At 43.8% G+C, this 22,983-nt stretch overlaps 1 protein-coding gene across 1 annotated transcript in view; it reads right to left on the reverse strand.

The window, feature by feature from the left end:
- TMEM154 (transmembrane protein 154) overlaps positions 1-22,983 on the reverse strand; it is a 46,206-nt gene that overhangs the window by 10,733 nt on the left and 12,490 nt on the right. The window contains exons 2-6 of the mRNA XM_060011647.1: positions 12,340-12,585; positions 12,211-12,249; positions 6,069-6,096; positions 4,817-4,902; positions 2,692-2,752 (exon numbers count right to left, since the gene is read on the reverse strand). Coding sequence (XP_059867630.1) covers positions 2,692-2,752; positions 4,817-4,902; positions 6,069-6,096; positions 12,211-12,249; positions 12,340-12,585 — 460 coding nt within the window. The remainder of the gene's footprint in view (positions 1-2,691; positions 2,753-4,816; positions 4,903-6,068; positions 6,097-12,210; positions 12,250-12,339; positions 12,586-22,983) is intronic.

The following is a 22,983-nucleotide window of genomic DNA, read 5'->3' on the forward strand; positions in this document are numbered from 1 at the left end:
AAGAAGTAAATGGATTCCAGAAGTCTTAGTTCCCCATCCTCCTGCTAGTCCAAGCAGGATGGGGAAGTGTGTTTTCCACTACGTTCAATCTGCAGTGACTGTTATATACTTTCTGAAGCATTAGAGTCACCCGTATACTGCTTAGACGGTAGAGGAAGGATGATTCACAGAGGTCAAAACCACTGGGGAACTTTGGACGTAATGATGTGTCAAAATAGGTTAACCGATTGTAATGAAGGTCCCGCTCTGGTGGGGGGTGTCAACAGCAGAGAGGGTTGTGCATGTGGGAGCCAGGGGTATGGGGGACTTCTATGTACTTTCTGCTCAATTTTGCTGTGAATCTAAAACTGCTCTAAAATAGAAAATCTTTTAAAAAAAAAAAAAGTCAGTTGGAGTGGATGGGGAGAATTATTGCCAGAGCATAAAAGAATTCATTTCATTTGTGTGGTGATTTAAAACTTACAAAGTTTTTTTCTCTCTTGGGATCCTGTGAAACTAGAAGGACAGGTGGCATTATATCCATTTTACAAGATGAGGAAACTGAAGCTTACAGAGTTTTTAGTGAATAAAAATTAAATTTGCTCTGCAATATCATGATACCCTTTGAAGTAATCAGACAGTGTCATCAGCACCAAAGATTGGGGACTTGCCACTCTTGGTTCTATAACCCTGGTCCTGGCTTCATCAAGAGGGAATGAGGTGACAGCTTGACAGTTGTCCTGTGAATTAAAACCAGACCAACAGAGGAATGTAGACATTCCCTTTAAAATCAATAATTTAGCATGAAGCAGCTCTCCGAACAGGTTAAGGCTTTTCGCCTTAGAAGCGGAAATGTGGTAGCGCTTACTTCAGAGACCAGCCTCTCGGTATTTCAAAAACATGATTTCTAAGACGCTTTTAGCACCATACAATTCTCTAACGTTAAGCTTCTTCTATGTTGCCAATAATTTCAAGGAACAAGAGCAGGTATATAAACACCAATGACATCTCACATCTTTTGAGGGTGCACATCAGAGACGCAGTAATAAGATATTTATAAGGTTTTGGGGGGTGATCTGAGCCCTAAACTGGACACACATAGATGTTCATTTTTAGGTAAAAATGCAAAGGAAATAATTCCTTCGTAATGTCCTCTGTGATACTCCCACGAGCATTCTTTTTTTTCTTTCATCTTCTTGTTAATGTCTGATATCTCCTTTAAATAGGATAGACTCTTTTCTGAACCAGTGGTGAATTCTAACATGCAAGTACCCGCAGAGGTAACAATGACTGACATCTACAATAAGGTGCATATCCTGCATCAGAGCGGAGGCTCACCTCAGTAAGATTATGGTGGCACGACTTCTCAGGTAAGGCTTAGGGGAGGAAGCAGAACAAGGGTCTGGAAGACAGACATCTGACTGCCCCAATCACTGTCTAATAATCAGTCTTTCCTTGCATCGCTCTGGCTTCAGGAACTGCTTATGACAAGTGACTGCGCTCTGGAAACATTTAAGGGGACTTAAGGTGCAGGGCCTCTGGGTAACTTGGAAGGAGAGACGGTGGGTGGTCTTTATCCTGCTTTGAAAATGTATTCTGTTTATTCCGACAGAAGTGTAATATCTCAGTTACAGGCTCAGTCAAGTTCCCTACTCGTTGGTCATCTCGGAGTCACCCCATCAGCAATTCTGTGCCCCCCAAATCACAGCAGTGCTCTGTGGAGCAAGTCCCTGACTTACTGAATCATCAATCCTATTTCCTGCGAGCATGTCCCAGGTCCTGACCAAAGGATTCTCTGATCAAAAACACCCAGACACGGTAATTTCTATCCTCACAAAAGATAATATAATTTAAACAAGACTGTGGAAGGCTAAAGGACGCACAGGCCCCAGTGCGCTAAAATTTTCTATTAAGCAGAGCCACCTAGTGGTAGAATGGAGTATGGGTTTTAAAAAAATTCTCATTTAATTTCTCTCATATAACAATCCAATTCAGGCGGGGTTTTCTTTTGTTTTGTTTATGTTCATTTTACTCACTCTTGTTTACAGTTACCCCTTTGAGATTGTCACCTCCATCTGTTTTCCTTACCAAACATCTACTCATCCAAGGTCAACAAACCTACAGTTTGTCATAATCAGCAAGTTTTAGGACTAAAACAGAAGCCGACTCAACAGTGTCTCTTTAGAAGGGCAAAAAAATGTCACTACTAATTTATTTCTAAAGATAAAGAGTCACTAGGATATTTAATTTGTACCTTTCTATTTTCCATAACTCACACTTTCGTTTCTCCATACACCCATGAAAACTGTCACATAAAATTTATAGGCACAGGGACTTTCCTGGTGGTCCAGTGGTAAAGAATCCACCTTCCAATGCAGGGGACATGGGTTCCATCCCTGGTCAGGGAACTAAGATCCCACATGTCGCGGGGTAGCTAAGCCCGCACGCCACAACTACTGAGCTGGCGCCCTGAACTACAGAAGAGAAAACCCGCACACCACAACTAGAGAGAAGCCCGCGTACCACAACAGAGAGCCCATGTGCCTGCAACTAAGACCCGACGCGGCCAAAAATAATAAAATAAATAAATGAATAATAAAGAAATCTTAAAAAAAATTTATAGGCACAGAGAAGGTGAGCAAAAGTCCTCAACTGTGGTCTCCAATCTCCCCCTCCCAACCATATATAATCTGTGGTAGAAATTAGAAGTACCTTGGGTTGCTGTGGTTTGGTTCCTTTTCTTCCTCTAAAGTAGGTAAACACTCATAGTTGGCTAGGACAGAATAAAAGCAAGCTCATTGTTAGTCACTAAAATTCTGTTTTTTATCTACAAAACTCGTGCAGTTGAGTATCACATTTCTCTGATCTGTATGGTTAGTTGTGCAGAAATGGCCTCACCAGGGAGTTTCAGAGGTTAAAAGATTAATGACGGCAAGGCTCTTGAAATGGAAAAAGCACTAACAGCACAGATACAAGACTTCAACGTGCCTCTGGCCCCGTTGGAAAGGGCACAATTCATCACTGCTTGGTTATTCAGTCCCTGAGGAACACCACTGGGGCTCCAAAGGCTAGAATCTGCATGGATCAGAGTAGACACAGGAATAAAACGGCTTCACCCAAGGTCCTGATGTGTCTGCAGAATGATTTCAGTCTGGAGGCACAACAGGAAAGAAGCAGGTAAAGTGGGGAACAGTCGACCTTGTTAAAGTCATCAGAATTCTCTCCTATTACACGACTGCTGTTTCCAAGGGGGAGAAAAATCCACTGGATCTATCACCTGTGTCAAAGCCACTCTCTGCTTTAGCTGTCAAATGGAAATGCCTTCTTCCAGATTTCTGGTTTTAGTGAGTGTAACAGGATCATGATTTTATATTACAATTATCTGAGTCACAAAAGGAAATACACCAAAATATTAAGAGAGATTGGTTCTGGGTGGTGGAACACTATTCTTCTTTTTTTTTTTTTTTTTGCATTTTCCAAATTCTACTGTGTACGTATATTATTTTTATAAACTAAAAACAACAAGATGAAACTACTTTAAGGACTATCTCAATGACCCACCCCATCCTCAAATGCTTTACAGAACCATTCTTCCCTCAATACTGGACTATGAAAAACTGTTCAAAATTGTACAATTTAGTTAAATGGTTCTCATCTTCTGGAAAGCTCATCTTGATGAGCCTCTGGTACAAAAATTCTCACACCAAGCCTCTGGATTTGAGAACTCCATTGTAGATTGTTGAATCTGACAGCTCCCAGGGTATTTGCTTTAAGATAAATGTTAAAAATACAAGTGATAGGATAATATAAATAGTAGATTGTAGTAGTTTAGCATGAGCATTAAAATAATTTATTGATTTTTTAAAGGAATCAAAAATAGAAAAAACAGCTGTCATCATTTTTACATCTAAATGTTGATTTAATGAAAAGTAAGGGATATATACTACAATTACTGCCAGATATCAATTGGAAACTAAGTTATAATTGGATATTTATATTACTATCTCTATTAGTGCTGTCCAGTAGAACTTTCTACAGTGAAGGGAGTGTTCTAGATTTGCACTGTCTGATATAATAGCTGTTAGCCACAGGTGGCTACTGAGCCCTCAAGATGTGGCTGGAATGAGTAAGGAACAAAATTTTAAATTTCATTTAATTTTTTAAATTTTAAGTTAAATAGACATATATGGCTAGTGCCTACTAGACAGACAGATCTATGTAAACCATATTTGATAAAGTTTTATATTTATATACAGATTAAAATCACAGATCTCTAGATTCTATAATATATCAGATAATGCCAGATGGTAACTTTTTCCAGATAGTTTGGTTTCAAGAGATTTCCTTGCTCGAAAATAAGATCATTTTCAAGAAGAAAAAGACCATTTGAAAAACTTGTGCAAAAATACAAAAGAGGGCTTCCCTGGTGGCGCGGTGGTTGAGAGTCCGCCTGCCGATGCAGGGGACGTGGGTTCGTGCCCCGGTCCGGGAAGATCCCACATGCCGCGGAGCGACTGGGCCCGTGAGCCATGGCCGCTGAGCCTGCGCGTCTGGAGCCTGTGCTCCGCAACGGGAGAGGCCACAACAGTGAGAGGCCCGCGTACCGCAAAAAAAAAAAAAAAAAAAAATACAAAAGAGTAGCAACCATTGATGCAATAATTAAACTGCATATTTAAGGATGGTCAGACACCCTGCTTACTTCGTGCATGTGCCAGATGTAATGTGGGTGGGCTCACAGGGTCCCTCTAGGACTCATGGCATAGTTACAAATTGGGGGCAGCCTTCTCTTACCACAGAGCACAAAAAAACCCACCTTAGGTTATTCCACACCACATACCATTTCTATTCATGCTGTTCATCCACTTATCAAGCTCTTCCATTTCTATTTCCATCACAGAGGGTGTGTCTTCCTCAAAAATAGGGCTGGAGAGAGAAAATAAAGAGCTTGTTGGAAAAAACAAAACAAAAACCAAAACCAACATGTGTGATGTGCTGAATTTCGTTTGAGGAGCGCCTAGGATGTTGACCGTTGGCTGTGAGGAAGGCGAACTTGATTCAGTGCCTTACACTCCAGGGTAGGCTGGGGGTTTGCCCTATTCAAGAGGACCAAACTCTAATAGGAAAAAAGGCAAAAACGAAAATAAACCGTCATCCATTACTGATGATGGGCTGAAAGGCAGCCCAGGAGACTCTGCTCCTCCGGAAGGTACCAAGCCCGAGACTCCTCCGGGGAGTTGCCACATTTAGCATTTTAGCCTTGCTCAATTTCACTTCCCTTTCTTTGGGGGTTTTTGATCAGTGCTCCACGTCCAGAGGCCACGGTCAACAGGCTACTTTCATCACCTCGCCCTTCCATTCCCAGGCTTTCCTGCCTTGAAGAAATGGAGCCCTTGTGCTAAAAAATCCACCGTCCTCCCTAGCCGGGGCTCAGCGCGCAGTTCAGGGGAGAAGCCCAGGTTAATGTCGGTGGGGTTGGGGGAGGGGACCACCTGCTCTGAGCGCTGCGCTGCGTAGGCGCCACCCTGCAGAGGAAGCCAGCCTAGTGTCCAAATAACCGGGCTGGCGGGGGTGGTGACAGAGGTGGTGGTGACATCGCCCCAGGCCACTCCTCCGGGTGTCATCCTCTTTTCCTCTCTCTCCTCCACCCCCTCCCGCCACCTCCATTCCTCTTCTCGCCCCCTCTCCCCACCACGCACTGCTTCTCAACATACAAACCTCAGGCTTCTACCAGGGCTCCCCTCCCTTAATAACCAGCTAAAGTCTCTTCCCTGGAGATAAAATTTTTAATCAGAATAAATGAACGGATGTCCTTGAAATACACCCAGCGTCAGCATACTCAACCAACAATGCATTTGGAATCAGTAGCAGTCAGAAAAAAAGTTCTTTTCTGAACAAAGGACCCTGCCCTCCTCTCAGATCTCCCCTGGTGAGGTGTGGGCACTCGGGCACATCCTCCTGGGGCTGGGGAAGCCAAAGGTCCCCGGAAGGGGTGTCAAACCCAAAACTATTGAAAAGCCGGCTCTCTAATCTGTTCATCCCCTGACATCCTGGCCTATCCCGAGCTGGACTGGAGGCAGTGGGGAACTTACAGTTTCATGTTTTCACTTCCCAGGTCATCTAAAAGAGAGTAAATATAAAAGTCGTGTTAACTTTCAGTGTGTGTAACAACTTTTTATTTCCAACAGCTGAAATCTCCTCTACAAAGAGAGGAAATTACTTCAAGTAGATAACGTTTTGAAAGGAGCAGTAGTTAACCTCTATGTCAAACAAGGGCAGACTGCCATATTGAAATGAGGTCCCATCCACGTGAAATCTGTTCTTTTAGATCTGGTGGCCCTCTGAGAGCGCTCACTTCACAGTGGATGTCCATCCCTCTTGACTATTTTTATCCATAGGAAGAGGAAAACAGTGGTAAGATGGAGAAAGGAGGAGTTGAAAAGAGGGCTTGTTCCTGGGCCCCCAGATGTGCCAGTTCAAACCACTGCTGTCTCATCTCCTTGCAACACACTGTCCCTTTGTCCCGGAGTAGGACGTGGGTTATCAATCACCGGCTCCCCCTGGAACTCTCCTCTCGCCCTGCTCTTTGTGTGGGTGGATCTCTCACAACCTTCTGGTCTCAGTGCAACCAAGTCCCCCCTAAAACAGAAGGTCCCCTACCAAGTTTATGATTAATCTCTCTATCCAAATCTTCATTCCCCTTCTTGTTCCCTCTGACCTCAGTCCTGTGCTAACTGAACACTAACCAACCAGAGTCAGATGACTAAAACTGCTGTTATCGATAACATCGTTAATGGACTAAAATTGCTGTTGTAGATCTCATCATTAAAGCACAAACTCAGGTTGTTTCTCCAGGGCAAGTGGTGCTCACAGACCCCCAGCCATGGACCACCTCGTCAGAGAATCGTAAACCAGAAACGTCCTGACTCCCAGAATCACGATTAAGAAATGTCACAGAGGGCTTCCCTGGTGGCGCAGTGGTTGAGAGTCCGCCTGACGATGCAGGGGACACGGGTTCGTGCCCCGGTCTGGGAAGATCCCACATGCCGCGGAGCAGCTGGGCCCGTGAGCCATGGCCACTGATCCTCCGCGTCCGGAGCCTGTGCTCCGCCACGGAAGAAGCCACAACAGTGAGAGGCCCGTGTACCACAAAAAAAAAAAAGAAAGAAAGAAAGAAAAAGAAATGTCACAAGACGATGATTAATCGCAGCTTCTTTGTTCTTCTTTAAAAACACCCCTAACTCAGTGATCAAGTTGGACTGGATCTGAGGCTTGTCTCCCACCCCCTTGCTTGGCGCCCTGCAATAAATCCTTCCTTTGCTGCAAACTCTGGCTTCCTTTGCTCTTTCAGAGCCTGGCTTCCTGCACCCTGGGCACTCGAGCCCTTTTCCCAGTTACATCAGCTTATACTCCTTCCTCAGAGAGGCCTCCCCTACCTCCTCTGTCTGAAGTAAGGCCCATCTTTCCTACTGCTTCCCAGCTCAGATCCTCGTGTGCTCCTCCATAGTGTCTGCCACAATTTGTCATTGATCAGTTTCTCTGTTTAACTCTTTTTTGTCTGTCACTCCCACTAGACCCTAGCTGCCAAAGGGCGGGGATCGTGTCTGCCTTGTTCATGGTGGCATCCCCCAGCCCTACCCCATCCAGCTTGCACGGTACCTGACAAACACCCCGTAAATATTTATAGAATAAATGAATAGGTCTTAATCTGGATTGTCCAGCCCTGGGGTTAAATGCGTGCCCAATGTTTTGGATTTAACATTCTCATAATAGTGAAACTTCCAACAAGCCTGCTTTTTGTTGCTGTTAGTTGAAGTGAGTCAGGTAACAGTTTGCAAAATGGCTTGAATGCTGACCAGACTCCAGATGAACACGGGCAAGAATTAGAGCCCAGGGCTCAGACTCTGTTTTGTTTGGCAGGGGAACCAATGCACCCAGAGAAACGAGGCAATGATGGCCAGCGAGTGGATAGCACAGCCCCACTGCACCTTCTATGATGTGAAAACCACTGGGAAGCAAACCGCTTTGTAGAGGTCCACTGAATAGTCAAATGGTCTCGATCCTTAGCCATCAGAGGCCGCCTTTGTCTGGCAGGCAGAGGTGCAGGTCCTCAGCGAGGGAACACAACCAGCAGGCACCTGGAACTGAGCTCCTGGCAGCCGGGAGCTGCTGTAATTTCCTGTGGGTTGGCAAGCTTTAATGGCACAGCTAACCCAGGAAAGTTGGGCACAGATGTCAGTTTCATGCCATCACTGCTTCCCTTCGAGGGGCTGTAGGTTGTGTCCTCCTGCCTCTCGGTAGGAATCTGAAGCTTCCTGCAGGTGCCTGACTCCTCAGACACTTCAGTTGGGGAAAGGGGAGTATGTTCATCTCATTTTATATCCATGCATTTTTCATCTAAAATGTACAGGCTATTTCCTTAAGGGATTTTACTATAAATAAAGCCCCTATACAGCTGAACCTCCCTACAGGTGACCCATAAAAATGCCCCTGTTTTGTCCCTCCCGCCTTCCCCTCCCTCTTTCCCTGCTTAATAACCCCTTACAGCCCCACCGTGCGGGGGTGGGGGGGGATTTATCTTTCTAATCTGGGTGCCCGCAGGCTTCGCGGTGAGTCAAAGCTAGCCCTGCATGCGGATGATAGAAAAGTTTTAAAACCCATTACAAAAGTGCTCCAGATGCACCAAACGCGAAGCTCCTGTAATCAGTATTCAAAGAGAGCAAAAAGCCTCCTGTGGCCTCGTCTCCCCTGCTCCACGGTCATTACCCCTGCCCCAGTCGCCATGGCAACGGGAAAACATCTGGGAGAGCGCCCAGGAGCCGAGCATTAAACTGGGAGGGAGACCAATTACCCGTCCTCAGCGATCAGGCCCTGCCCGCTCCACTCCACCTGGCTTCTGTCTCTTTATTAATAGCCACCTACTCCTTCTGCACCGGGAGGCAGACGCAGGTCTCACACAACCCACGACCCGCACTTGATTCCATTTTCCCTCCCACAGCCCTGCCACTTCCTGTCGGCCTCCACACTCCCTCCGCCTCCTTCAGTTCCCCCCTGACACCCACTTAGCCCCACGAAGCCCCCTGCCGGCTAGACTCCGGGTGCACTTGACGGTAGGATTGCAGGGTAGAGGTGGGGACAGGGGACCCAGCAGGACACCGGCTCTCTTATCTGGTTTCTGTGCTGAACAGTGAGCGAGAGAGTCTTTCTGGAGCTTGAGCCCAGCCAGGTGTCCTGTAGTTAAAGCCTGTTTAAAGGGATGCTTTACTGCCAGCTGTTTCCCCTGCAGCTCTTTCCCAGAGATGCAGCACATCAGGACACCTAATAAATGTTAAATAATAACAACTGCAAATCTAATGCCTGCAAGTCTAGGGAAAAGGACAATAGCACATTAAGTCACTACACAGCCTTCCCTTTCCTGGACAAGGAACGGACAGGCCCAAAGAAAAAAGGTAATTTCCAAACAGGTGAAGTGTTCTTTCTACAAATATTGGCCAAGTGCTCCCCAGTTGTCAAATTTAAAGACATTTCTTGGTGTGGAAGAATAGAGCAGGCTCTATTCACCTGAGGACAGAAACAACGTGTCTATTCCTAACCTGAGACATCACCCATGCCCTCCCACAAAACATTCCTTTGGGAACTTTCCAAGCAAAATGCTGGTCTGACGCAGTATGACAGTTTTATTTTTCCTGGAAAAATAAATTTAAAATATATTTAAATCAAATTCCGTTAATTTAAATATATTCTCCTTTTATTGACTTGCATGATAATGCTAAATATGAATGGGGGGACTTCAGTGGGCAGTGGTTGTGAACCTTTTCTCTGTCAGTCTGTCTGAAGAGAGAGTCATCAGTTAACCATCTGAATCTATATTAAAGGAGTGGCAAGTAAAAGAAAATATTCCAATAAAGCGCTCCTTACCAAAAACTTTGGTGATAAGCAGTTGCTTTGAAATTCTAAGTTTTCCATTTGTGTTTTCTTAAAGTGAGGCATATTTAAAGTAAAAACGATATGCCAATTTGTATTAAGAATAATGTGCAAATTTACTTTTACCTCTGAGAATAAGTGTTCTCTAAAAAACGTTCTCACGTTCTGTCATCAACTCATTCCTGTAACACATTTATTGAGCAGCTAATATATGTGTTGGGTTAGGCATTCCGTTAGATAAAAGGGATAATAATAATTAGCTGACACAATATGCCGGGCACTGTTTTTTCTAAGTGCTTTAAACAGATGAATCCACTTAATTCACGCAACAACTCTATGAGGTAGGTGCTGAGTTTGCCCATTTGACAGATGAGGAAACTGAAGCAGAGGTCATAGAGCTAGGAAAGGCAAAAGCCAACTAGGCAGAGTATTCCAAAGTCTGTCCTCGCCACACTGTTCAACAAGATAAATAAGACAAGTTCTTAGTTCTCTCGGACCTTAAAGAGAACATAACCTCGTAAGAAAGAGAGACCAAAAAAAGGCAAGTCACCAACTTATGCCAGTGTAAATACTGTGCACAATAAGTGTGAACAGTCAAGAGGTGGTGATTCATTTTGCCTGGGGTGTGATTACTCAGCTCTTCATAAAATCTTTAGAACTGGGCATTGAAGAAGGGGGTGGCAGTTTGCCAAGCAACCAAGAAGGAAATTCCAGACAGAAGACATAGCATCAGTCAGGCATGGAGGCATCAGGAAAGGGAACAGCAAATACTGCCTGGACCGTGTCTGAGGTCAGTTCTCACTTGTGAATGGCTTTTGAATTTTGAGATTCTCCAAATAAAATTCAGTGAAAAGTCCCTTTCTGGATTTAGAGCCTCAGAGCATGACCATTTGACTAGTCAACCCCGACCTCTCCCTGACCCCATGACTACATTAGGTAAGATCAGCTACAGGTTAGGGTTTGGGCAGGAAATTCTTACTTTCCCTACTTAAAAAAAAAAACGGGTCCAGGCAGCTCTGTTTGCTTTTTCTCTTTCTCCAGCTTACAAAGGAGCTCCCACGTGATGACTGTTATTAGGTCACCCTGAAATTGCAAGCAGTGGAGAAACATACGTATATCTTCTACTTTCTTGGAATCTATTACCCTGCCATGAAAGGTAATGCTCTTCTCTGCTTCCTTCCCGACTCGCATTTGCCCTACCTGCTGGCATAATGGAAAATGACCATTTACAGCTCCACGAGAGCTTAAAGCCTCTCCTGGTACTAGGATGGTGAGGGGGCCCGCAGGCCAAGGGCATGATCTCAAAGCCAGAGGTGCCCTGTTAGTGGATGTGAAGTACACAGAGTGAGTTTTGTATGCACATATAAATATGTATCTTATCACCCTTGAGTGACTTTTGGAATCCCTAAAGGCTTCAACTTGAAAATCTAATTGGGGCTTCTCTGGTGGCACAGTGGTTGAGAGTCCGCCTGCTGACGCAGGGAACACGGGTTCGTGCCCCGCGGCCGCTGAGCCTGCGCGTCCAGAGCCTGTGCTCCGCAACGGGAGAGGGCACAACAGTGAGAGGCCCGCATACCACAAAAACAAACAAACAAACAAAAAAATCTAATTGGAGTCACTTTTACCAGCACAAGCCAAAAGAAACCAAGTCTGCTTTGGACTCAGAACTATCCCGACACCTAGTATTTGATAGTCCTGGCATTGGAAGTGAATCCTCTCAGAGTGTATCTCTGACCCCGGGGATGTTCTATCAGATTAGTTTTCCATTGATGATAGTTATCTTTAGCCAATCAGGGATTTCATTCTAAAAGTTAGCATAGATTTAATAGGAATAAGAACCATGCTTCACCCAGGCCTTTTCAAGATTAAATGGGGATGGGGCATAGGGCAGAAAACAGTATCTGTGACAAAGCACAGATGGAAGAATCCTCTTCTTGTGGCGGTGAGCCCAAGGACTCCAGCCTTCCCACCCTGTCCGCAATCTGACCCACATCTTCACCAGCCTAACTGTTTCCTCCAATGGTCGGGAAATGTTACGTTGACCTATTGGCCAAAATTACACAGGGCCCTCATCTAGATTAGATACAGAGATGGCAGCTGTGTATTTTAATTTTCAATTTAGGCTGAAAGCATTCTCTCTCTCTCTCTCTTTTTAAATAGGAAGGAATATGACATTTATAAACTCTGGAAAACTTCATTGAAACAAGTCATTCATCACGTATTATTTTACATAGTTGCTTCACTTAAAAACCTCTCGGTTTCTTTTCCCACACCATCCCAACTCCAGGCAGGTGTTAGGATAATACTTACTTGTCTGTAAAGCACTCTGAGATCCTCGGCTAGAAGGCTCTGTGTGGAAGCAAAAAGTATTGTGTTTTATCATTTATTCATTAACATATGAGGCAGTTGTCTGGAAATGGGAACAGGCAAAATATTTACCTTGTTTATTCCTTTTTCTTTTACGGTATATTACAAAGAGTATCACGGGTAAAAGTAGGACGGCCAATAAAATCACTGGGATCAACCCCATTAATATAAACTGTAATTGGCCTGCATCTTCACTAATAAGGGTAGGATTCATACTGACAGTGAATATTTCTGTGGTCACCGCAGCAAATATGCTCGGAACCGTAGCCTCTTCATCACTGCTTCCCAATTCTGTTGACAGTTCTGTTTCTTCCATTTCTGTGGGAACACACACAAAATTGAGATTGTCATGGAGACAAAGTTAATATGGTATGTTTTCAATGATTTGAAATTTATCCGACATGCATCCACTGATAAACTTGATCCGCTGGCTTTGGTCTTCCAGTTCAGTGTGACACAGAATACTATTGATCGAACATAAATGGAGCTCAACCGGGGAGTATATTGAACGTGGATCAGAGCCCAGAGATAAACCTCCCACAAAGGCTGGCAGTTTAGACGCACTTAAGCCAAGGGCGTTGAGAAGCTTTGTTGTGTCAAGGGCGATATTCCAGGATATCCTATAGGGTATTTTAATAACATTTCTGAATAAATCTAAATTCCCTTTTACTGAGAGTTAAGCACTTGCCACGTAACACTTTTAGGTAAAAGGATTGCACTGTGTCCTCATTTTTTTTTTTTTAATAAAAGTTTACCTACCAATGGAAAAGAATTCTTTGAAATCAGGGTGACTGATCAGATGTCAGTGTAGGCCTCAGTTCTGCAGAGAACTAAGTCGTCTCTGAAATGATCCTACAGAAATCCTCTTGGACTCTAAATAAAAATATAATGTGTATCTCATTTGTACAGTGAAATTCTCAAGGGGAAGTTCCCTTAGAAACTAAGGAAACTACACCAGTATTTAAATTTATTGAATAACATGCATCTTTAGAACTTTCCCTATTAATAAGCTATATGCATGTTTATTCTGTTGGGACTTCAGACTGTGTTCGGAAACATCCATGGTTCATCACAGGATAGGAAAAGACTAGTAGCTAGATGATTATTTGAAAAATCTTTCCTCACCTGGCTCTGTAGTGACCATGGTGAGGAGAGCCCAGGTTTTCTTCCCATCGTGGTACAGTGTTGCCTATCATTCAGGTGGGGTCCAATGAGAAAACCAGCATATGAGCTGAGGCTATAGACAACTTATCCAATGGGATAATTTATGTGAAAGTTCTTTCTAAGGTGAAAGTTACTCTGCAAAGGAAGATGTCCACTTCCTGAAGCCATGTTCAGGCACATTAGGCCACCACCCAGAGGGTGACCGACTGGGCATGGCAGGGTCAATTCAGTCCTTAGCTCTCCACATGACTGCATGACAATGATTTATAAAAGTATTCCTTTGATCACAGTCTAACTTTTCAGTTATATAAACACTTCAATTTCTCCGAAGGCCAGGGGATCCACTTGGTAATCATATCTGTCAATGCCACCCCAAACCCTCAGAATCAATTACAAACTGCAGAGTCTAAGTAACTGGTATTCTTCTCGTGTATTTACTGAAAGCAGGATTAAAAAATATCTACCACTTATTGACCTCTGCCTTCAGGGTTAAGTGACTTTGCCCTATATTTATGTCTTTGAAATAAGGTAAGTCAATAACGTATTCACACATTTTTAAAAGCTTTGATATATCACATATCACTCTGGACCAGGAAAAGATATTTGTCCACCAGGACATCTCCTCCTTAAAATCACCCTGTTTGCAGAACTACTGGGACCAAACAGCATTCTTCACTGGTAACCCAGGCCAGCAAAGACTGGATACATTTGGGGGGGACAGGTGGGCAGTGGGAGCAGTGGCACACACACAAATGCAGTTGGTGACAATGGCCCTATTCCTTGAAGTCAGTGCTGATGGACCTTCCTCCAATAACCAGACCTCCTTTTTATTTCTTCTGTTTATTTACTTCTGCTACTGCTATAGCTGCTGCTATGATTTCAAGTTACCTTTTCAGATAACTTACTAAGAGCCAAGCCCTGTGCTCTGCCTTGTACCCAGATTATCTCATTTTGTCCCCACCATTTTTTCAGATAGAAACCGGGCAGGGAGCTTATACAACTAGCACACAACCACAAAGCTATCACAGGGGAGTGAAGATTTAAACCCAGGAGGGGTGATTGCAGAACCTGAGCTCGGAACCTCACACAATATTTTCCTTCCCATCAGGCAAGAATGGAATGATTACGAATCATGAAGTGGTAACCAAGAGAGGGAAACTTGTGTTCTTGCCCCTCAGCCTACAGGAAGGTGGATTTCTGGCACAAAGGCAATGAGGGGCTCTCATTGGCCTCTTGCTAAGCTCCTCAGCCCAGGCAGCTGTGAGCAGAGCTGCCCAGAACAACAGGATCTTTCCAGCCTCTCCACGGAAGGCGAACAATTTCCCAGTAGAATACTCAGAGCTCTGAGTCACACTTGACCTGTTGCCCCAGAAGAGGAGAAAATGGGAAAGGAAATAAGCTAGCAAGAATAATGAGGGTGTTTGGACAATCAGGCATGAAAGAGAAATGGAGAGAAGCACACAGATGGTCCCGGGTTGTGCACATTTATTTCTCAGCACAAGGGACAATGCTGGTCACAGGTGGCTCTTAGTGGCATTTTGGAGTGAAAAGGACTGGAAATTTTCTCCACAATATCCCTCTTACACACACCCTAACATATGTTTTCCATGTTAACCATCATTTACTCTCTCTGATTCTCTAGTGACTATTTAAATAAATGAGAGTCAAGGGTTCTCTGTGTGTGTTTTATTTTTCTTTATTCTGCAAGCCTTCATCTCCAGACGCTCCTGTGACATCCTTCCTCACATCCCTCCGTTCCCAAACAAGACCATAATAGCTCCAAATAACAAATAACCGTCATTTATCAGATGCTGATAGTACATGCTAGGTACTAGGATAAACATGCACCATCTAACTATCTTCACAACAAGTTCATTGTTCACAGTACAAATAAAGAAACTGAGTCTCAAATATCACAGTGTGATATTTACACTGTCGGCTCTACTGATACACAGAGTTCTTTTTAAATTTTATTGAAGTACAGTTGATTTGCAATGTTGTTCATTTCTGCTGTACAGCAAAGTGACTCAGATATATATATATAGATAGATAGATAGATATACACACACACATATAATATATATATATTCTTTTCATATTCTTTTCCATTATGGTTTATCACAGGATATTCAGTATAGTTCCTTGTGCTATACAGTGACCTGGGAAGAGCCTCTCTCGCCTCCAACCCTCCCTTTCCTTTTGTTGTTTATCCATCCTATATATAATAGTTGCATCTGCTAATCCCAAGATCCCAATACTTCCTGCCCCCACTCTCCTCCCCCTTGGCAACCACAAGTCTGTTCTCTATGTCTGTGAGTCTGTTTCTGTTTTGTAGATAAGTCCATCTGTGCCGTATTTTAGATTCCACATGTAAGTGATATCACGTGATATTTGTCTTTTTCTGACTTATTTCGCTTAATATGATAATCTCTACGTCCATCTATGTTGCTGCAAATGGCATTTCATTCTTTTTTATGGCTGAGTAGTATTCCATTGTATATATATGCCGCATCGTCTTTATCTATTCATCTGTTGATGGACGTTGAGGTTGCTTCCATATCTTGGCTATTGTGAATAGTGCTGCTGTGAACATAGGCGTGCATGTGATATGTAGGGTTTTGAAGCTGCGTTCCCTTGAGCATAGGTGCCAGTGACAGTGAGGGTTCTAGTCACTTAGTGGTTATGGAAATTTGGGCTCAATGTTCTAATCTGTACAACTAAGGAATGAGACCCAAGATCCCATCTATTTCCACATCTCTATGTTGATTCTAAAGCATTTATCTTGTTTTTAATTAGACTTTTTGAACAGGCACTACACACATGGCACTAAGCTCAGAGAGGACATTTCACTACACCCTTTCCCCAGCCACTCAGTTTTCCTCCCCAGAGGTTACCACTGTTTCTGCCAGAAAACTCTCTGCATGTACAAGTGTAAGTATCATTTCCTGTTTCCTTTTTTAACACAAATGGTAGCAAAATTTATCTACTGTACTGACCCTTGCTTTTTTCACTTAAAATTAGATCTTGAAGATTATTCCCTGTCTGTATACAGAGAGCTGCCTTTTCCTTCCATTATTTGTATATATCACAACCTATTCCTATTGATGGGGACTTAGGTTATTTCTTTTGTATTTGTAGGTTATTTCTTCTGTGTTTCCCATGATGCTGCCACAGTCGCCCCTGCACACCTGTCAGCTTGCACATCTGCAGTGTATCTCCAGACTAGGGAGAGGAGGTTGGGTGCAGCACCAAACTGCTCTTGGGGGTTCTGCCCTCACAACTGCTCCAAGACAACTCCAGCCAGTCCCAGCGCAATGAGAATCGGCAGAAACTGAGTTGGAGAAGGGCTGGGTACGCAGAGGGTCTGTGATGGAAAAGTTGAAAATGTTGGGGGTCAGCCCAAGAGTCTGTGCCAAGAGCATCAAATGTCATCAAAGGGTGAGCCGGAAAACCAGGGCGGGCCAGGCATCTCTAACCAGGAGTGAGTCGCCAGGGGGACAGGAATCCCAGCTGTGAAAATGCTGTGTGTTCCACAAAGGCCCACGCTCATGCCTGGCGTTGGTAGTTTGCTATTTCCTCCGTCCTCTGCCCACTCTGTTTCCCCATCTCTAGACTGATCTATTCGCTGTTGCCCAGGAGACTAATCTTTCCGGTATAACTTCTTCATTTTGTCTTCTTATCTAAATGTGGACATATTTCATGGAAAAAGGGGTGCAGCCAGGGGTTGGGGGGTGGTACAACTCAAGAAGCTGCAGAAATAGAAAGAGGACCAAGCGTGAGAGTGGAGAGATGGGCGGCAGCCAGCGAAGTGCACAAGAGAAGAAGCAGAAGAAAGAAGGAGGACCATTGTCGAAAGCAGAAGGGCTGTGTGAAGGGCAGCGGGCGTGGCTTTGAACCCCACCTGCACTGGTGTAGGGGCTTGAGGGCGGGTCTGCCGGGACCCCTCTTCCCTCCAGGGGCCTTAGTCACGCTCTCTCCAGTGACCCCAGTGCAAACCTCCCGGAATTCTCCCTTTCACTCTCTCCCTCTCTGCTCAGATAATGGAGCATTAATAGCAGATAATGGGAGTGGTCATGTGAGCTATGAAATTAAGCTGCAATACTTCCCTTTACTTTTTTCTTATTTTATTTTTTTTGCGGTACGTGGGCCTCTCACTGTTGTGGCCTCTCCCGTTGTGGAGCACAGGCTCCGGACGCGCAGGCTCAGCGGCCATGGCTCACGGGCCTAGCTGCTCCGCGGCATATGGGATCTTCCTGGACCGGGGCACAAACCCGTGTCCCCTGCATCGGCAGGCGGACTCTCAACCACTGCGCCACCAGGGAAGCCCTTCCCTTTACTTTTAATCCTAAAATCCTAAAATGGCCAGATAATTAACTGCACAGTGTAGAGAGTCACTTAGAAACGACTATTGACCATATCCATGCAAACACAGCTGGGATGCGTATTTCCCACATCTGGTGGGGACCCTGGGAGGGATCCTCATAAGTGGGAAAAGAGGGAAAATGCTTGAGGTGAGCCTGGCAGCCCAGCAACTGGGTGGGCACCTCGCCCCTTTGTCACCACTCCGAGCATCATCCCCCAGTGGAAGTGACTCTGTTTCTCGGTGAAGCAAACTAGCTGACTTCTCCTTTTGAAAATGGAACAAATGTGCGACCCAGCTCTAGTCCTTAAAGTTAAAATAAAAGTCTTATATAGCAACTGCAAGGTTGCCACACTGATATTACAATGTAAACTAAAACAATGAGGAGAGAATGTGATTAAACTCAGAATATCGGGAAGCATGTTGGACCTCAATCAGATGCTCCATTCTTTCACTTGTTATGTCGACTCCATACACAGACTGTTGAAACTATCTTATAATTCAGGCAGTGAAACGAAGAAAACATGGCAGGCGTCAGGTATTCAAATGCTGTCCTGCTCGGTGGAGAAACTGGATTTAATATGGATTTCAAGATGCTCAAGAAACCAAACCCAAGAGGCCTGCCCACTTTCCATTCCCCCGTACCTCTGTCTACAGCAAAGAGATTCATGTTAGAAGGAAGAGATCAAACCAAACCAAGAAGTCCTCCAGTGCTTTTCAGCCCTGGCCGTACATTAGAGTCACCTGGGGCCCTTTCCAGCCTCCCAATGCCCAGGGCACACACCCAAACCATTACATCCGAACACCTGGGGTGAACCCAGGCCTCAGTATCTTGTACAGAGTCCAGTGTGCAGCCAAGGCTGAGAACCAGTGCTCCAGACCCTGCCTGCTCCTGGCCCTCCCCTGTCTACCCCTCTTTCTCTCTGTTCCTTCTTGGTGAACTGGAGGAGAATCAGGCCAGGGATTTGGATCCCAGCTCCCAGCAGCTGCCCACTCTATCACAAGAACACAATCGTTTAAAAATCATCACTGAAGGGGCTTCCCTGGTGGCGCAGTGGTTGAGAGTCCGCCTGCCGATGCAGGGGACACAGGTTCGTGCCCCGGTCCAGGAAGATCCCACATGCCGCGGAGCGGCTGGGCCCGTGAGCCATGGCCGCTGAGCCTGCGCGTCCGGAGCCTGTGCTCCGCAACGGGAGAGGCCGCAACAGTGAGAGGCCCGCATACCGCAAAAAAAAAAAAAATCATCACTGAAGTCTTGAACCCCTGAGAGCCTCTGGCCAGGATATATTGAGAGACAGCTGTGACAATCGTGCCTTATTATTCGAATAAGTTTGAATAAGGGACTTATCAATAACAGAGATTGTGCTGGAACTTAAAAACCACGTCTCCAGCAAAGGTCACTGCTGGCAGAGAGGCTTGGAGGTCTGAACCAGCAGTCCACCCACATTGGTGTGTTCCAGAATCATCGGGAGGGCTCATCCCACACACATGGCTGGGCGCCACCCCCAGAGCTTCGGATTTAGCAGGTCTGGGATGAGGCCAAGAGCTTTCACTTCTAACAAAATGCTGATGCTGCTGGTCTGGGGGCCATACCTGGAGAACCATGGGTTTGAGTGGCCCAAACAATCTCATGGAGTTGTGTTCAATTATCAGTCATACCTATTGCTGTTCACGGCACTTACTGTGCACCAGCATCATCTGGTATTTTAAGCTCCACCCAGATCAGTTACTTGAGGACATCCGAGGTTGTGGCCCTGAGCAACGGAATGTTTTTAAAGCTCCCTAGGTGAGTCCATTAAGTATTTATGCTGGGTTGAAAATTACTGAGTTAAATCATAATTCAATTGACTTTAATTTGCTGTTATTCATGAAGATAGTCCTATTAGCTTTAAAGATGACTGGGGAATCCTACACAGAAAGAAGCCTTTGGGAGAAAAATTAATAAGGTGTATTTTGGCATTGAAATTGGAAGGAAAGAGTAAAACTGTCACTATTTGCAGATCACATGACACTTTATATAGAAAACCCTAAAGTCTCCACCCCCAGACTATTAGAACTAATAAATGAATTCAGCAAAGTTGCAGGATACAAGATTAATATACAGAAATCTGTTACATTTCTATACATTAATAGTGAACTATCAGAAAGAGAAAGTTTTTAAAAATGCTGTTTAAAATTGCATCAGAAAGAAGAAAATACCTCAGAATAAGCTTAACCAAGGAGGTGAAAGACCTATACTCTGAAAACTATAACACATTGATGAGGGAAATTGAAGATGATACAAAGAAATGGGAAGATATCCCATGCTCTTGGATTGGAAGAATCAATACTGCCTAAAGCAATCTACAGGTTTAATGCAATCCCTCTCAAAATACCCATGACATTTTTCACAGAACTGGAACAACTAATCCTACAATTCATATGGAACCATAAAAGACCCAGAATTGCCAAAGCAATCCTGAAGAGAAAGAACAAAGCTGGAAGCACAACCCTCCCAGACTTCAGACTATACTACAAAGCCAGAATAATAGAAACATGGTATTGGAACAAAAACAGACACGTAGATCAGTGGAAGAGAATAGAGAGCCTAGCAATAAACCCAAGCACCTATGGTCAATCAATCTAAGAGGAGACAGGAATATACAATGGAGAAAAGACAGTCTCTTCAATAAATGGTGCTGGGAAAACTGGACAGCTACATGTAAAAGAATGAAATTAAAACATCCCCTCACATCATATACAAAAGTAAAGTCAAAATGGTTTAAAGACCTAAATGTAAGACCTGAAACCATAAAAGTCCTAGGAGAGAACACAGGCAGAATACTGTTTGACATAAATTGTAGCAATATATTTTTAGATCTGTCTCCTAATACAAAAGAAATAAAAGCAAAAATAAACAAATGGGACCTAATTACAAAAAGCTTTTGCACAGCAAAGGAAACCATCTACAAAACGAAAACACAACCTACGGAATGGGAGAAAATATTTGAAAATGATATGGATGACAAGTGGTTAATATCCAAAATACATAAACAGCTCATACAACTCAATATCAAAAGACAAATAACCCAGTCCAAAAATGGGCAGAGGACCTGAACAGACATTTTTCCAAAGAAGACATAGACATGGCCAACAGGCACATGAAAAGATACTCAGTATCACTATTAGAGAAATGCAAATCAAAATCACAATGAGATATCACCTCACACCTGTCAGATGGCCATCATCAAAAAGTCTACAAATAACAAATGTTGAAGAGGGTGTAGAGAAAAGGGAACCCTCCTACACTATTGGTGAGAATGTAAATTGGTACAGTCACTGTGGAAAACAGTCTGGAGGTTCCTCAAAAAACTAAAAATAGGGCTTCCCTGGTGGCACAGTGGTTGAAAGTCCGCTTGCCGATGCAGGGTACACGGGTTCGTGCCCCGGTCCGGGAGGATCCCACATGCCGCAGAGTGGCTAGGCCCATGAGCCATGGCCGCTGAGCCTGCGTGTCCGGAGCCTGTGCTCCACAATGGGAGAGGCCGCAACAGTGAGAGGTTCGCGTACCGCAAAAAAAAAAAAAAAAAAAATCTAAAAATAGAACTACCACATGATCCAGCAAGTCCACTCCTGGGTATGTATCCAGAAAAAATGAAAATCCTAATTCAAAAAGATACATGTACCCCAATCTTCACAGCAGCACTATTTACAATAGCCAAGATAGGGAAGCAACCCAAGTGTCCATCAACAGATAAATGGATAAAGAAGATGTGGTAAATATTGGGGGGGCCAAAAGTTTCATTCAGTTTTTTCCTCAAGATGGCTCCAGCAGCACTTGGTTGTCTTTAACTTCATTCAAAACAGTTTTGTTAGATTGTATAGTGACAGCTGTCATATCAGCATGCATTTTAAAAAAGACTTACCAAAATTGGTGAATTTTTGTGTAGCCATTTTAATATTGAAGATGGAAGAAAAAAAGCAACATTTTCAGCATATTATGCTTTATTATTTCAAGAAAGGGAAAAACGCAACTGAAACGCACAAAAAGATTTGTGCGGTGTATGCAGAAAGTGCTGTGACTGATCAAACGTGTCAAAAGTGGTTTGCAAAGTTTCATGCCAGAGATTTGTTGCTGGACGATGCTCCACAGTTGGGTAAACCAGCTGAAGTTGATAGTGATCAAATCAAAACAATGATTAACAACAATCAACGTTATACCACGCAGGAGATAGCTGATATACTCAAAATATCCAAATCAAGCATTGAAAATCATTTGCACCAGCTTGGTTATGTGAATTCCTTTGATGTTTGGGTTCCACATAAGTTAAGCGAAGAAAACCTTCTTGACCATATTTCCGCATGCGATTCTCTACTGAAAAGTAATGAAAACGTTCTGTTTTTAAAACAAATTGTGATGGGCGATGAAAAGTGGATACTGAACAATAACGTGGAACGGAAGAGATCGTGGGGCAAGCGAAATGAACCACCACGAACCACACCAAAGGCCAATCTTCATCCAAAGAAGGTGATGTTGTGTGTATAGAGGGACTGGAAGGGAGTCCTCTATTATGAACTCCTTCTGGAAAACCAAATGATTAATTCCAGTAAGTGCTACTCCCAATTAGACCAATGAAAGCAGCACTCGATGAAAAGCGTCCAGAATTAGTCAACAGAAAAGGCAAAATCTTCCATCAGGATAATGCAAGACCGCATGTTTGTTTGATGACCAGGTGAAAACTGTCACAGCTTGGCTGGGAAGTTCTGATTCATCCACCTATTCATCAGACATTGCACCTTCGAATTTCCATTTATTTCAGTCTTTACAAAATTCTTTGAATGGAAAAAATTTCAATTCCCTGAAAGACTGTAAAAGACACCAGGAACAGTTCTTTGCTCAAAAAGATAAAAAGTTTTGGGAAGATGGAATTATGAAGTTGCCTGAAAAATGGCAGAAAGTAGTGGAACAAAAGGGTGAATACATTGTTTAATAAAGTTCTTGGTGAAAATGAAAAATATGTCTTTTATTTTTACTTAAAAAACTGAAGGCAGTTTTTGGCCCACCCAATATATACAATGGAATACTACTCAGCCATAAAAAAGAATGAAATTCTGCCATTTGCAGCAACATGGAATCACCTAGGCAATATTATGCTTGGTGAATATAAGTCAAACAAAGACAAATACTGTATGAGATCACTTATATGTGGAAC

The sequence above is a fragment of the Delphinus delphis genome, chromosome 5 (assembly GCF_949987515.2).
Source record: "Delphinus delphis chromosome 5, mDelDel1.2, whole genome shotgun sequence".
Lineage (NCBI taxonomy): Eukaryota > Metazoa > Chordata > Mammalia > Artiodactyla > Delphinidae > Delphinus > Delphinus delphis.